Source organism: Megalobrama amblycephala, linkage group LG12, assembly GCF_018812025.1.
Source record: "Megalobrama amblycephala isolate DHTTF-2021 linkage group LG12, ASM1881202v1, whole genome shotgun sequence".
NCBI classification, from domain to species: Eukaryota; Metazoa; Chordata; class Actinopteri; order Cypriniformes; family Xenocyprididae; genus Megalobrama; species Megalobrama amblycephala.
The window spans coordinates 24,073,982-24,091,334 of NC_063055.1; the positions used below are offsets into that span (position 1 = coordinate 24,073,982).

The 17,353-nt window shown below is 35.3% G+C and overlaps 1 protein-coding gene across 2 annotated transcripts in view; it reads left to right on the plus strand.

The window, feature by feature from the left end:
* Nucleotides 1–17,353, plus strand: part of cpne5a (copine Va) — a 102,040-nt gene that overhangs the window by 47,875 nt on the left and 36,812 nt on the right. For both annotated transcript variants that reach the window (XM_048209818.1, XM_048209817.1), the window contains 2 exons: nt 5,227–5,330; nt 5,631–5,735. In XM_048209818.1, the coding sequence (XP_048065775.1) occupies nt 5,227–5,330; nt 5,631–5,735 (209 nt within the window). The remainder of the gene's footprint in view (nt 1–5,226; nt 5,331–5,630; nt 5,736–17,353) is intronic.

A 17,353-nucleotide genomic window follows, 5' to 3' on the forward strand; every position in this document is an offset into this window, starting at 1 on the left:
AAAACTATCTTCGCGTCCGTCAAGCCGCTCTTTTAAACCCTGGCGCCCATACAGGATTGGCAGCGGGTAGCATGTCGCCATGTGAGCTGATGACGATTGGCAGCCTCCCGAACCAATAACCGTCCCGTGTAGGCGTGCCTAGGAGAAAGGAGGAGGGAAGAAAAAAAAACACACAGAGGCACAAAACTACCAGGACGTAACAACATACATAGGTGTGGTGGGTAATCGGACCATGAAGTGTTTTCTGCAGAATAGAATTTGATTTTAATATACAATACTACATAAAAATTATTTATACCATTTTATCATTTTTTTCATATTTATTATTTTTTTTATATTTTATTATGTTTGCAATAATAAAATATTATTTTGATATCATTTTTAAATATGTAATCTATCATTTGTTTTAATTTAATGTAATACATTTTAAAAATAGCTTATTACAAAAAATCAAATGTGATCTTTTGATATGCATTGTCATATGAAACAATCGCCCAGCCAGTAATTATACTAATTTAATTTTCATGAAAATTTTGAATTTTTGTTTCATTTAAAATAAGACAGATGTTAAAGGGATAGTTCACCCAAAAATGAAAATTCTGTCATCATTTACTCCCCTTCAGGTTGTTCCAAACCTGTATACATTTCATTTATTACGCCCGCTAGGGTAAGACGCAATAAAAGAAAAGAAAAGACCGAACAGCTTCCAGCAGGCCGTCAGACCAAAAAAAAAGAACCATGGAAACACATTAAATTATAAGGGATATTTATTATAAGTCACAAACGAAAAAAAACAACAACCACAAATTGGTAGAAATCATTAAGGGACCCACGGTCCAAACAAAATTACAATAAAGCCATATTAATTTGGCAAAAACAAAAGAATGATGACATGAAACTAATAATGTGGTACTTCTGGTCAGAGAGAGCCAAAATAATAATCAAAACCAAGCTAATAAAATAAAACAACAACGTAAATAAGCTATCACAAAGAAAAAAAAAAAAAGAAAATAAATACCGTCAACCTAACCTAACTACTCTACTTAAAAAACATAATTAGATTTAAACAAAAGGGCAGGACTCTCCTACATTTTCCCACATTCTAAAGAAAACAAACGATCAAAAGAAACACCCAAAAAAACTAAGAACACGATTTGGTCTGGCAGCTAGCAGGGAGCTTGGAACAGTGTGACTGGCCTAAAGTCGTACCGCACACATCTGAAGAGCAAAAGTGGCATTTTAGAACTGCCCACTGATCAACTCATTACCGCTGGTAGGCGACAGCACTTCTTGACGAATCAGCGGCGATCTACAACTCAAAAGAAAACATTCAACAAAATACAAATATAATGAAAACTTAAATAAACATAATCATAATGTAACACTTTGTTCTGCTGAACACAAAGGAAGATATTTAGAAGAATGTTTGTAACCAAGCAGATCTCGCCCCCCATTGACTACCATAGTAGGAAAAAAAATACTGGTAGTCAATGGGCGGCAACATCTGCTTAGTTACAAACATTCTTCCAAATATCTTTCTTTTGTGTACAGCAGAACAAAGAAATTTATAAAGGTTTGGAATCTGGTTTTTCTGATGGATTCAAGGTTTATTCACAGTAAAGGAGTTTGTGGAATTCATTAAAAGAATTGACTCATTTGTTTTGACTACAATTGTTGTTGTTTTTCCGTGCAGCCAGCAAAGATAATGTAATAGAAGAAATGTTGAATTGATATTATTTTGCAGTCCACAGTTGTTTTGTTTCATTGCAAGACAAAGTTTCTATCTCCATCCCTCCCATCTCTTTATCATGTCTTCTCACTGGAATGTTCCTGTTTCGTTCCTCTGTCTAGTAAAGTTTACTCTGTCACTGGAGATTGTACTCATTAAATAGCTGAAATAGCAGCACAGAGTAAATTACAGCTTTTCCGGGTTGTAAATGGCTATGTTGCGTTGACTGCAGGCTCAAACACACACAAAGGACTGCTCATTTGAGCGATCTATTGCACGCACTCGCAGCCTCACTCAAGCTCATTTGAAATGCTCAAAAAGCTTTTCCCCTCTGTGAGAGTAATAGATTGGTACATCTGCTTGATCTATATATATATTTCACATGGTAGATCAAAAGATTTTACAGGATGTTATGAAAGGCCGGGTTTTGATCAGGTACATGCAAAGAACATCTATGAAGAAATGCACCGTGTGGAGAGGAAACCTCTGCTTAATAGCGAGAACGAGGTTTGCAAATATCTTCAAAAGTCTGTCTCTTTCCAAGAAGTTACATAGCGGAATCACATTCAAAGACCAGATAAAACCTACAAACCCAAAATAATGAGTGAAATGTTTCGTCTACGAAGTACAATGTGGCCAAAGACAGGCAGCTTTAGATGTGATGTGAAGGGCTTTGAATGTCTATCATTTATTTGACTAAACATACTGTCGATTAAGTTGTTTACTGTTGCCGAAGAAAGCATTTCAAAGAAAACTGCCACTCATGCTTGATTGCTCAATTCATAGAGACTGGATTCAAAGCTAGCATAGGTTGATATTTTGCTTTTCTCTGCTCAGATTGTTTTCAGCTTGAATTGATCTTGCTAAGTTGCTATTTATGGGATCGTAATCATTTTCAAAGCTTGGTTTTAATGGACCCGTTAATCATGTGCAGAGTCCTCCAAACACTGTGGTTTAGTTTCAGTCAAGAAAACAATTCAAGCAATGCATAGGCCTGCGAATGAAAGGTAGTGCTCTTTTGGCCATCAAATATAAGGTGAATTGTCCCTCTAGAGCATGAAAATTGTCCTTGCTATTCAGTAATCAGTACACAAACTATTAGTTTTAATGACTTTGTATCATTTAGACCACACACCAATGATGGTGTCTCCACTGTATTAATAATGCCCTTCTGGCCCGAGAAGCCCCTAGCAAGCAGGTTTACGATGATGTCAGTCGTTACTGGAATGTAATTTACCAACTATTCACTGGACAAAATGTCATGTGATTGAGTCCTCTGGAAATGTTCAGTTCTTCTTCAATCTTTTCTCTCACTCACTCTTCTTCTCTCCTCACTGACTCCAGCCTACAATTTCATCATTCTCTGAATGGCACTCTCAAAGCAAGATAGTGTTTAGCGGCTAATTGGTTCAAATGGAATTGATGCTTGCCGATGGCAGGCACAGATTTACCATTTGGGGCACAAAATAGCCATTTAGGGCTTTTCTTTTTTTATCCCAAGAAATTGTATGTATTACTGTAAAATTGTCACAATAATAATAATTGACCCTTCGCAAAGACCCGCCCCTCTTAGTTACTGTTGCTTTGTCCGACAAGCCGTGGCGCTGTCACGCCACACGCAGTGAAAAATACATCACGGAGCAAAGAGGAAACTGACAACACGTCGACAGACAAGACAGAGCAGGTTACTTATGATATTAAACAAAGTCCCAGCTTTCAAACTGTGTAGTTTTTTAAGAAATTCAAACAATAAAAACAGTTTTGTGGCTCTTTAATGTGTCGTGACAGATTGCTGTAGCGCCTCAGTTCAAGAGGCTCGTGAACCGATCATCTCTTCCTACTAGTTCATTTATAGCATCAAATAAACATGAATGAACATGAGAAGGAATGTTGTTTCAAACGAGGAAAGACATAATACTCACCATTTTTTAAGTTTAAGTCCACCGAGGTTAATCTTCTAACTCCTGACAGCTTTGTCGGACAAGATGGCGGATTCGGCGTTCTGATTGGTTAGATCGCTTGTCAATCAAACTCCCGACGAAGGTCAATTAAATTAGTATCTTGATTTATGTGGTGTTATTTTAGTATTATTTATATAATGTTGTTATATTTATTAATATTTTGAATTAGCTTTTACTTTTAAATATTCTTTTTTTTAATTTAAGGTTTGATAATTTTCTTATAAAAAATGTCAAAAGATCATAAGTTTTTTGTAAATATTTCTCTATATATTTCTAATGTTTATTTTTTTTTTTTTTTTTGTAATTTTAGTACTTCAAATTACTTTCAGTTAGTTGCCCAGGCAAATATAAAATTTTTGTTGAAGATTAAGATTTTATATTTATATTTTATTTCATATAAGCTTTATTTCAATGAACAATGTTTAATAGTTTTAGTTTTAGATAACAATAACAACACTGGTTATATGTTTAGATGCACCGATATTAAAATATTCTGACCAAAATTATAAATTATTATATAATTAATTTTTTTTTTTTTTTTTTTGCACAGATTCCTATGGGGTTTATAATGTGTTTTTTTTTTTTTTTCAATTTATCAGTAAAATAAAGCCTGTGGTAAACATAATGATACTATTTGTTCAACAACGTAAACTGCACACACTCACACCACAAACTGTCTTATCAAGTTATTTATTAAAAACATTTGTTTTCAAAAATGAACACAACTGCTTAAAAATTTGTGTTTTTGGTATGGGTGAGTGTAATTTACGTCACAGAACAAAAAGCTCAAAGCATCATCAAGTTATGTTTACCACAGGCTTTATTTGACTCATAAATTGGAAAACCCCATTATAAAACCCATAGGAAAATCTTAAGGGAACCGGGGCAGTTTTGACGGTTTTGACCCTGCACCACTCTATTAGAGATGATGTAAGATAACACTACCTCACGATAAACTGTTTGTAAAATGTATTAGCATAAAACTGCTCCAGTAAACAAAAACATTACAAACTAGTCATTGGAAAAAGATGTGTCTGTTGGAATGAGAAAATTTCAATCATTCGTTAGGGATGTTAGTATTGACACGGTGTGAAATATTCTGATTAAACAATGGCCAGCCATGTTTCTTGAGAGCTAAATATTGAGCCACAGTCAGGGTCAGTGATACATGTGAGAGGAATCGTTCATTAGTTATTTATTCCAGAGTCTCTTAAAGAATAGGCAAAAAAGTTGTTTTACCTTTTAAACTTTTCCTACCAAAAATCATAAGGTGCATGAAGGATAGACGCAGGTGTCTGGAGCATGATGACTTTATCAAATGTGCATGCACACATACTGCTGAACTATAGAGACGTGGTGGGGGTGAATTGTGCCTGAGGGTCCAGAGAACCTCGTCATTCATCTAAGCTGCACAAGAAAAAGCAATGTGCCTCTGGTTTTACTAGATGTAGCTGCTCTCTGCACTCTTTCAATCTTTTACCTTCCATTTTTCCTTCTTTTGACCCCCCATGTTTTTTCTTTCTCTCTTTCCCACAGGACTGTGCAACAATGCAGTTCTGTGCCAATAAGCTGGATAAGAAAGACTTCTTTGGCCGCTCTGACCCGTTCATGGTGTTCTACAGAAGTAATGAGGATGGAACGTGAGTTAGCTGTCTCTCTTTCTCTCTTTGATTCGCAGCACTCTCTCATACAGGGAAGCGTGTATGAGGAATGTGCATGTCTTCTTTTCCTGAAGTCATGTCTAAGAAGAGATGAATAAAATTGCTTAGGGTCTTAGGAATGTCTACGAAAATTGGTCTAGCCAATAATGTTCACGTATTACTTTTATCAATATTCAGACTTCTAACTGCCTATATGCAATGAAACTGCATGAATGAAATATAATCATACAATGCGTACTGCTTTGTTTGAATTTCACATCTTTGTGTTTTGTTGCTTAGGTTCACTATTTGCCATAAAACTGAAGTGGTAAAGAATACGCTGAACCCTGTCTGGCAGCCGTTCACCATCCCTGTCAGAGCGCTTTGCAATGGAGATTATGACAGGTGCACTCACACATACACAAACCGACATGCATGTCAATATGCACGTATGCTTGTGCGCTTGTCGCCAGTGTTAACAGGTCTCATTCACTGTGAATCAAAACCAGTGTGCAAAAAGCTTTCACACAGTAATTATGATATGACAACACATTTTTTAAAATTTAGGATATTTTTTTAGGATACAGACATAAATCACAGAAAAGTAAATTATTATATTATATTATATATTATATTATATTATAACATATATATTATATTATATTATATTATATTATATTATATTATATTATATTATATTATATTATATTATATTATATTATATTATATTATATTATATTATATTATATTATATTATTATGGGATTTTTATTTGTCCATTTTATTTATTAAATTAAAATATTTTAAGTAATAATATAACAATATAATATAATATTGTTCCTATTATTACTTGTAATATCACTTAATTTTTAAATATTTTAACTTGAAAAAAGTAAAAAAAAAAATATATATATTATATTATATTATATTATATTTATTATGGGATTTTTATTTATCCATTTTATTTATTAAATTAAAATATTTTAAGTAATAATAGTAACAATATAATATAATGTAATATTGTTCCTATTATTACTTGTCATTAGGGGTGGGAATTGCAGGGTACCTCACGATACGATACGATCACGATAACGATGATATCGCGATTCAGCAATTCTGTGATAGTCAATATATTGCTAGTAAAATTTACATATGTGGTTTCAACAACCAGATGCATTTAGACTGATGCATAGACAATTTTGACTGGAATGCATCCCAGACCACCTCCTGAAGTGGTTTGAGTGATCAAATGCATTTCAGAGGGCATTTAGACCTGGTCTTTTCTCGATCGGATAGCTATCCGTACATGAAGTGACCAGGTGCAAACAGACCCTTTGACGTTCTTTTGACGACCCTTTGACGTCCCCTTTGATTATCGGTTACACAGATATACATGGGAGCGTTCGAAAGCAGGCGTCTATCAGCGGATCCCTAATATATGCTTTTCCCATGTACATCGTTCGGTGAAGAACGTCAAAGATGTCTACGTTTGTCATATCAATGGTATAAAAGTGCGTCAAGTCTTTGAACTTAAACGTGGCTGGGGCATCTATTTTTCTCACACTGCTGTATGCCATCCTGTTAAAAACCTCTTTTTCTTAGGCTGCTTAACTTTCGTTCAGTTTTCCCTTATTCATGAGTTGAGTGCCGCCTTGAAGTAGCGATGCTTTGAGCAGAGAAATCTATTTATAACACTTTATTATATTAAAATTAAAATATCAATATTTGGCGCAGCAATACGATTCTCGTATCGCACAGAGAAGGACGACGATATATCGCCATATCGATATTTTGTCCCACCCCTACTTGTCATATTATGTAATGTTTTTATTATTTTAACTTGAAAAAGTAAAAAAGTCAAATAAATTTCCAAAAATATTATATTATATTATATTATATTATATTATATTATATTATATTATATTATATTATATTATATTATATTATATTATGATTGTAATATAATAACTAAGAATAAATAGTAGCTATACTATATAACTATGCGTCTTTTTTCAGAGTAACAAAACTGTGTTATTGTTCATTCTGATATGCAGTCAATCACGTGTAGTCTAGGACTGTGTTAAGGTGTTTAGTGTGTGGAATAGCCTTATTTAGAGATGTTTGGGTGTGTATTATGCTAATTAATCTGTGGGTATGCACTCTGTTATTTAAAACCATTTTAGCAGTGAGGGTTTAACATTAGAATGAGGATAAGAGCCCACTTGTGTGCATATGCTGTTGTGAATCCTGTGGAAATTTAGCATGAGAATGCTGTTGTTACTGAATAAGACCACATGTAAGTGCGTGTCGAGAGGGATCGTGTCCCTGTGCTCTTTGATTCAGTCGCACATTGTGACCAGACTGCTGGTACTCATTGCATCAGCATTTTTTGATCACAGACAGCCCTGTTCACGGTGCTGCACTGTTGTGATTTATGTACTCTACGAGGACACATTATTTTTGCTTTGTACTTTCTGTGTAGCAGATATTTGTGTGTGTGTTTGCACTACACTGTTTCTTTGTTGGTCTACATTGGCCTATATACTTTCCAGTGTGTGTCAAGCAGTTTGTTGTGTTCAGTGATATTTCATAGGCAGCGTCGGTCCTGGAGTGTGGCTGTCCTGCAGAGTTTAGCTTCAATCCTGATCAAACACACCCGAACAATGTCTTAAGGATAAGGCTACAGGCAGGTGAGTTTGTTTTTATCTGGGTTGGAGCTAAACACTGCAGGACAGTGGCACTTCAGGACAGACGTTGCCCATCCCTGTCGTAGGCTCTGTGTGTGTGTGTTCATTTTCATGACCCAGGTGAGGCTTGCAGACGCATTGGCAGCTGTGTGTCGTCTGAGAGCTGTCATAGCCAATCAGAACACAGGGAACAAAACCACCTGCCACCCAGTCCCCACCTGGCCTCTGATACCTTGTGTGTGAGAGAGACAGAGCAAAAGAGAGAGGGAGAAACAAAGGGAAACTCCAGCTGTTGTGGTGCTGTGTTAATTATTACCTGCTGTAAGGTTGCCAGCTGAGAGGAGTATTTATATTGCAGTTGGGATATTTTTTTTTCAACAGAAAAAGGTCCATAATAAGAGTTTTAGCTGTTATGCAGATCCTAATATATTGGTTCCAAATCAGAATAGCAAATAATAATGTCTTTCAGTAATGTGGCAGAAAGTATGACATTATTTGATTCATTTATTGTGAAAGATTCTTTTTTGCACATAAAGCTATGCAGTATCTATCATGTTGATCATCGGTGTGCATCTTCTGGATGTATATCTTATTCTTTTCTCTGAGACAAATGCTTGTATTAAATCAGGTTAGCAAAGAAGGCGGGCCTCCTTCAGGGGTCTTAAACAAATAAGAGGAAATTCGGTTTGATTGACATGAGGGGAAGCCATAATTTGCACATAGTGTCATAACTGATCTGCATCTGACTGTGATCTTGGGGAGAGACAGGAACAGCACTTAACCCTGTCAGTCAGCCATGCTCCTGAGGGACACATCTCAGACTTTACAGAGGAAATTACCTCAGGGCTTCCTTATGTATCAGACACCTCTGGGTGATTGATAGAAAGTTGTTTTCCAGTAGAAAGTCCTATAAAATAGTTATGTTTGGCACTGGAGGTTTTAGTGTATAAATGTGCGCAGAAATTCTGATTAGTCTATACATTTTCTAATATTTTTGTAGTGTTTTCTGGTTTGAATTGAGAAGAAAAAATATAAAAATAAAAGAATATTTTTTATTATATTTTAAAATGTAATTTATTCCTGTGATGTCAAAGCTGAATTTTCAGCATCATTACTACAGTCTTTAGTGTCACATGATCCTTCAGAAATCATTCTAATATCCTGATTTGCTGCTCAAGACTCATTGATGAATAGTTTTTTCCAGAATTTTTTATTAAAGGTGCCTTAGATTGTTTTTTTATAAGATGTAATATAAGTCCTAGGTGTCCCCTGAATGTGTCTGTGAAATTTCAGCTCAAAATACCCCATAGATTTTTTTTTAATTAATTTTTTTAACTGCCTATTTTGGGGCATTATTAACTATGCACTGATTTTTTCAGCACGGCCCCTTTAAGAGATGCGCTCCCTCTGCCCCACGAGCTCTCGACTATATATACATCGCATAAACAAAGTTCACACAGCTAATATAACCCTCAAATGGATCTTTACAAGATGTTCGTCATGCGTGCTGTATGCATGCTTCGAATTATGTGAGTAAAGTATTTATTTAGATGGTTACGTTTGATTCTGTGTGAGTTTGAGGCTATGCTCTGTGGCTAAAGCTAACATTACACACTGTTGGAGAGATTTATAAAGAATGAAGTTGTGTTTATGCATTATACAGACTGCACGTGTTTAAAAATGAAAATAGCAATGACTCTCGTCTCTGTGAATACAGTAAGAAACGATGGTAACTTTAACCACATTTAACAGTATATTAGCAACATGCTAATGAAACATTTAGAAAGACAATTTACAAATATCACTAAAAATATCATGATATCATGGATCATGTCAGTTATTATTGCTCCATCTGCCATTTTTCGCTGTTGTTCTTGCTTGCTTACCTTGTCTGTGCACAGATCCATATGGAAGTAAATTAATGCCTAATGTTTTTGAAATAAAAAGCTTGTTGAATTGCACTAATTGAAAAAAAATATGCATTACATTAGTGTGCTTGAATTTTGATGCATTGTATTTTTAAGGTTTGCATTTTTATGGGCTGAAATTCAACATGGTTGTATATTTAAGCTGTGAATATTTCAATTAAAAATATTTCACACACATTTTCATTATTAAAAATTCAATAATTTATATTCACCTTTCAGATTTCACTTCCAAAATATTCATTCTGTTTAAAAATACAACCTATAAAATTCGACTAGCAATTTTCAGTCCATTTTATTTCGCTTTACAAATTCGCTTCCACAAATTCAGTGGTTCAAATTCGGCAGAAAATTCAACATTTCACATCCGGGAACTGCAGGAAGAGCAGTAGAGTGCCGATGCATCATCTCTATCTGCTGTTAGTCTTCTTCACCAGCAGGTGCCGCTAGCGGCTGTTTACGAAGACGAGCAACGGCTAGTATGTCATCATTCATTCATAAAAACGGATTTACAGAAATGGAGCAAGCGGTAAGTGAATGTGTGATGATTATCAGGGCCAATATAAATGCAGAAAAGCTGATAAAGACACAAAAGCTGCATTTATGTTTAATTCAGTGTCTTTATGGTTACCTGTGTAGGCTACATATAAGCAGCTTTCTCTCCAGTGAACGAGATTATAACGTTATTCCCGAAGCTGGTGTACAGATCAAATGTTAAATCTGAGGTAGACATATATTTCTCTCTGTTGTTTAGTTTCCTCAACTTTATATCGCGGCGCTGTGTTGTAATACTAGGGCTTCCCTCATTCGTCATAGGATTCCCCTGCCGTCAGGACATATAAACTCTTAACACAGCTTAATGGACTCCTACAGTGATATAAAAGACCAAACTCGCACCTCATTTGTGATGTAGGTTATACTATATAGTAGGGTGACCATATGCGCCATTCTCCCAGGACGCGTCCTGTCCAGGATTTCTAAATTGCCTAAAATGGCTTGACCCCTTGCCTCTTTAATTGTGAAAGTGGTCATATCGATGTGCCCCCGGAACGCGATTTCTACACGGAGGTCTGTGCAAGCCACTGTTCTTATTGACATTCTTCATACAATGCATTAAAATGTTGTCGTATTTGCAATGCTTTGACCGTTCTCTGTAGATCCAGCCTTCTTGCAAGCCACTACATAGGCCTACTATATAGGCTCCAAGAAAGCAGATACTCGCATAAAGTTGTTTTGATGCTGAACGTTTGATATTCGCAAATTTAGGGACCGTCTCTAAAGTTACGACATTGGTATTCACGTTTCTTCCTTCAATAGCGTTTAAAGAGAATGATTTACAGTCACAAAACCAACTCTAAAGTGTTCATCTAGGTCTCAGGTATAATGCAGACCTTTTAGATTTTTGATGTTTATTCAAATAAAAGGTAACACTTTATATTAACTAGTTAATATGAACTAATAATGAACTGCATTTCTACAGCACTTGTTAATTTTGTTAATGTTAATTCCAGCATTTACTAATACATTATTAAAATAAAGAGTTGTATTTGTTAACATTAGTTTATGCACTGTGAACTAAAATGAACAATGAACTGCTGTATGCTTATTAACGTTAACAACGATTACCAAATACAGTAACAAATTGGTCATGGATAGTTCACGTAAGTAAATACATTATGAACCTTATTGTAAAGTGTTTCCAAATAAACTGTCAAGTAATATGTAAATATTGATATGTATTTCACTACTGTATGGGATCGTACAAAAAATGCCATAATTTAAAGCTCAATAGAATGTGATGAGAATGACTTACACAGGGTTCCTACACATTTTCCATTTCAAAATTCCATACTTTTCCAGACTCAAATTTCCAGACCTCCTTCCAAACAATTTTCTGCCATTGGTAAGCCTCGGTCTCCTTTTCTATGTTTTCTCTGCTTCATGTTTGTAGTAGGGGTCTTACAGTCTTTTAGTGATTTTTAAATCAGTGTTTGATTGTTGAAATAAAGTTTTGTATTTAGTATTCACGTCTAGGCCCTTCTCTTCTTAAAACTACGTTCCTGTGTGACTTCTGTTGCGGATTAATCTACAAGTACTAATATATTCCCTGTTTAAAAGGGTAGTGACTTTGTTTCCCTTTCTGACCATACCACTCGCTACATATTTAATATTTAATTTGTTTAACATTCTAATAATTCGACACATTTACTTCATAGAAATCCTTCTCTGATTTATCCATTCTGTTCTGTTGTCAGTATTTGTTGGTATCAACACATTTCTATAGAGTAGCCTACGAGTACGAGTAGCCTACAAAAGCGCAGTATCAGTTTGCGTAATATTTTAGAAATTCATAAGTTTATAAACATCTGCAAAGTAAAAAGAGGTGTAAGAGGTGATGTGTAGGGGGGTCTGGGGGCATCCTCCCCCAGGAGAAGATTTTTGTGATTTTAACATGTAAATGAAGCATTCTGGTGCACTCTGACAACAACATAAATGGCAAAACCAACATTTGTTTCAAGTAAAAAAAATAATAATAAATTATTGACAGTAGGGCTGAGAATTGACACAAATTTCACAATTGAATGCGATTTTGATTGAGAAGCTTGCTTGATTTTGAAAATTTTGATTTTGAAAATTTTTGAAAATTTGATTTTGATTTGATTACCTTCGATTCAATATTGATTCATTTGGGGCCTATCAGGTCAAGTACATGGCAAATTTCCTCAAAGAAAAAAAAAAAATTCTCTCAACTAATGCTGTAAATTATACAAGGAACCACAGCTGGTCCATCATTATAATAATAGGTTAAAACTGATTTGCAAGCTACTTTCATATAGGCTAAATTAAAGGAAGTTTATATAAATTTTTAATGACAATTATTTTTCTACTCTTTTTTTTACTTTTATTTAGGCCTAAACATTTAAATGGTGGCTGTCATGAAACAGATTTATACATTTAATATCGAAGCACATGTTAAGTACAAATACAATGAATATGCAATAGCCTATAGTGCATATATTTAGCAAAATGCTCCTCTTGAAGTTCATTTTTGTAGCTGAATAATGAGTTTTTGGCCATTGAACGGCTTTTCTGAGGTAGGCTAAATGTGATATTTTTACATGCTGTTTTATTGATGCCTTTCTGCAGTTGAAACAATGATTGATCAATTGCATGTGATACAGAATTCAGTAAGTTGTACTTTATCTTTCAACATACATTCGGATGTTCAATCATGTTTATTTTGTGCTGTAACTAGTAAAGCAGAAGAGATGGTCGGTTCACGAGCGCTACATCGATCTATCACGCCACAGAGCACCAAGAAAGATCACAACTCACTCCAGTCTATGGGAAAGTAGCCCATTTTCGATTCTTGTGAGAATCCTGAGACACGCACTCGCCCTGAAAAAACCTCTTCGGATCTACACGATTCACATAAATTATGTATTTTGATTCAAAAGAGCTAATTTCGCTGTAAAGTGTCTAGTTTGCAGGTATAAGAAATTAGATAACTGAATAGAGACAATAGTCTGGAAACACAAATATTTTTCCATACTCTGATTTCTTTTTTCCATACTTTTCCAGACCTGGAAATTACTCAAATCAAATTCCATACTTTTCCATACTTTTCCAAACCGCGTAGGAACCCTGCTTACAGTCACAAAACCAACTGTAAAGTGTTCATCTAGGTGTCAGGTCGAACAGTGATGTGCCTACTCTCTCTCTCTCTCTCTCTCTCTCTCTCACACACACACACACACACACACACACAAACAAACACATACACACACATATTCAAACACACAGAACTCAAAGTACATACACATATACCTTTTCTTTTATTTTTTTACACATTCATCACACAATTTGTTCTACTTTGTTAATTTGATTTTTCCTGCTCATATAAATGCTTCGGCAACCCAATGTAAAATTTGTATAAGCAGGATAATATATCGGCAGGAAAAATAAAAATGAACAAAGTAGAACGAATTGTGTGATGAACGTGTAAAAAAAGAAAAAAGAAAAAAAAAAGAAAAAGGATATGTGTATGTAGACTACTTTGAGTGGGATGTGTTTGAATATGTATGTGCATGTGCGTTTACAAGAGTTTGTGTGAGTTCACGTGTGTGTGTGTGTGTGTGTGTGTGAGTTTGTTTATATTACATTGTGGGGACCAAATGTCCCCACGATGTAATATAAACCTGAGTTCACCTACATCGTGGGGACCGGCCACCGGTCCCCACAATGTAAATGAATTATTAAAAATACTAAATGGTGTTTTTGTGAGAAAATAAAGGTATGCACAGGTTCCTGTGATGGTTAGGTTTAGGGTTAGGGGTAGGGTAGGGTAGGGGGATAGGAAGTACGGTTTGTACAGTATAAAATGCATTGCGGCCTATGGAAAGTCCCCACAATTCACAAAAACCTAACGTGTGTGTGTGTGTAAGAGAGCGAGAGAGAGAGAGAGAGAGAGAGAGAGAGTAGGCACATCACTGTTCAACCTGAGACCTAGATGAACACTTTAGAGTTGGTTTTGTGACTGTAAATCGTTCTCTTTAAACGCTATTGAAGGTAGAAACGTGAATACCAATGTAGTAACTTTAGAGACGGTCCCTAAATTTGCGAATATCAAACGTTCAGAATCAAAACAACTTTATGAGAATATCTGCTTTCTTGGAGCCTATATAGTATAACCTACATCACAAATGAGGTGCGAGTTTGGTCTTTTATATCACTGTAGGAGTCCATTAAGCTGTGTTAAGAGTTTATATGCCCTGACGGCAGGGGAATCCTATGACGAATGAGGGAAACCCTAGTATTACAACACAGCGCCGCGATATAAAGTTGAGGAAACTAAACAATAGAGAAAAATATATGTCTACCTCAGATTTAACATTTGATCTGTACACCAGCTTCGGGAATAACGTTATAATCTCGTTCACTGGAGAGAAAGCTGCTTACATGTAGACTACACAGGTAACCACAAAGACACTGAATTAAACATAAATGCAGCTTTTGTGTCTTTATCAGCTTTTCTGCATTTATATTGGCCCTGATAATCATCACACATTCACTTACCGCTTGCTCCATTTCTGTAAATCCGTTTTTATGAATGAATGATGACATACTAGCCGTTGCTCTGGTCTTCGTAAACAGCCGCTAGCGGCACCTGCTGGTGAAGAAGACTAACAGCAGATAGAGATGATGCATCGGCACTCTACTGCTCTTCCTGCAGTTCCCGGATGTGAAATGTTGAATTTTCTGCCGAATTTGAACCACTGAATTTGTGGAAGCGAATTTGTAAAGCGAAATAAAATGGACTGAAAATTGCTAGTCGAATTTTATAGGTTGTATTTTTAAACAGAATGAATATTTTGGAAGTGAAATCTGAAAGGTGAATATAAATTATTGAATTTTTAATAATGAAAATGTGTGTGAAATATTTTTAATTGAAATATTCACAGCTTAAATATACAACCATGTTGAATTTCAGCCCATAAAATGCAAACCTTAAAAATACAATGCATAAAAATGCAAGTACAGTTAATGTAATGCATATTTTTTTTCAATTAGTGCAATTCAACAAGCTTTTTATTTCAAAAACATTAGGCATTAAATTACTTCCATAGATCCAGCCGTTAATACTGCCTTTCCTTGTCTAATGCATCGAATGGGCTGGCATTATGCAAATATTGGGGTCATACATATTAATGATCCCGACTGTTACGTAACAGTCGGTGTTATGTTGAGATCCGAGTGTTTTCCGGAAGTCTTTTAAACAAATGAGATTTACATAAGAAGGAGGAAACAATGGGGTTTGAAACTCAATGTATGTCTTTTCCATGTACTGAACTCTTGTTATTCAACTATGCCGAGGTAAATTCAAATTCTGATTCTAGGGCACCTTTAATAGAAAGTTCAAAAGAACAGCATTTATTTGAAATATATTTTTTGTAATAATGTAAAAGTCTTTACTGTCACTTTTTTTTTCAATTTAACGCATCCTTGCTGAATAAATATGTATTTATTTCTTTCAAAAGAAAAAAAACTGTACTGTATAAAATATAAGTTTCTATATAATATCACAATAATAGACTGGATCAGGCAAAAATAATTATATTTCAGATTACACATAAAAACAAAAATAAACTGTTGTTGGTCACTTTACACATCAATCAGATCCTTGTCTGGAATAAGTTGCAATTTGAAGTTGCATTTTGCTGTTTAGTTGAAGGTCTGTGAATCTACTGGTTGCCTGTCTGCAGGGAATCTGAGTGCTGATAGACAGGAAGTGTGCCAAATGATCTCTGATGAATCGCCTACATCTGCTCTCTTACTCCAGAGCTGTACCAGTCTGCTTTACCAACAGATGGAGAATTTCCCCATGTACTCCATGGAAATACAATAGAGGCTCAGTGCTCCTGAGTTTAGGTCCATTCTCTCATCCCAACTCAGATGCATTTGTGCCACTGAGATTTCATTTTTACCTTTGTAAACAGCAGCAAATAATTCTAATCAAGCAACCGTACAAAATCATGTTTTACATCCTACGACTATGGAAATTTCCTGATTTCCTAAGTACAAATCCACCTTTCATAGCATAATCATGTGAAAAAAGAGTCTGCTGAGTAGATCGGAATGAATTTCCATCAACCAGCATGGTATTTCTGGTGATGATTTTTGACTAAGGGAGGCTTTCTGGTTAAGCTAAGGGCAAGTTCACCCAAAAGTGAAAATCCTGTCATGTCAACAGTTAAGATGTCATTTTTTTGTAAGGACACAAACAGCTGAAATATTCTTCAAAATATCTTTTTTTGTGTATGTGTGTTCTAGAGAAGAAAATAACTAATACAGGTTTTATATGAGGGTGAGTAAATGATGACAACATTTTTATTTTTGGTTGAACCTGTCCCTTTAAGAAGAGAACACAGCATACATTATTGTATGCTGGTTATTTAACAGGGAAGAAGAATGATTGGCTGAATTGTGTGTGATCTTTACTGTTGTCTATTTTTGTTCATTAATTTTCATCGCAACAGTAAATACAAGCACATCCCTGCATTTTGTGATAACAAGTGTGTGACATGCTTTGCCGCCAAATGCCGTTTAGAGCTATTACCCTCGAAAGCCATTTTTATTAACGAGGTTACAAATCTCCGCTGCCTCTGTGTAATTGATCGCGTTAACTTGCTTTGAACAGAATGCGTTTCTAATTATTCAAAACTTCAGATGTAATTAATGTTTAAATGAAACTCGCCTGCGTCCTGTCAGGTGAAGTGACGCTCCAGGGCTGCTCCGTGTCACAACCCGGGAGTTCATTCCCTGTCGACCGCTGTTTAATTCCAAGTGCACTGTCTGGATAATGGCCTGTAATTGGTTGGTTTTTGCATGGAGATGAAAAGACACTGAGACAG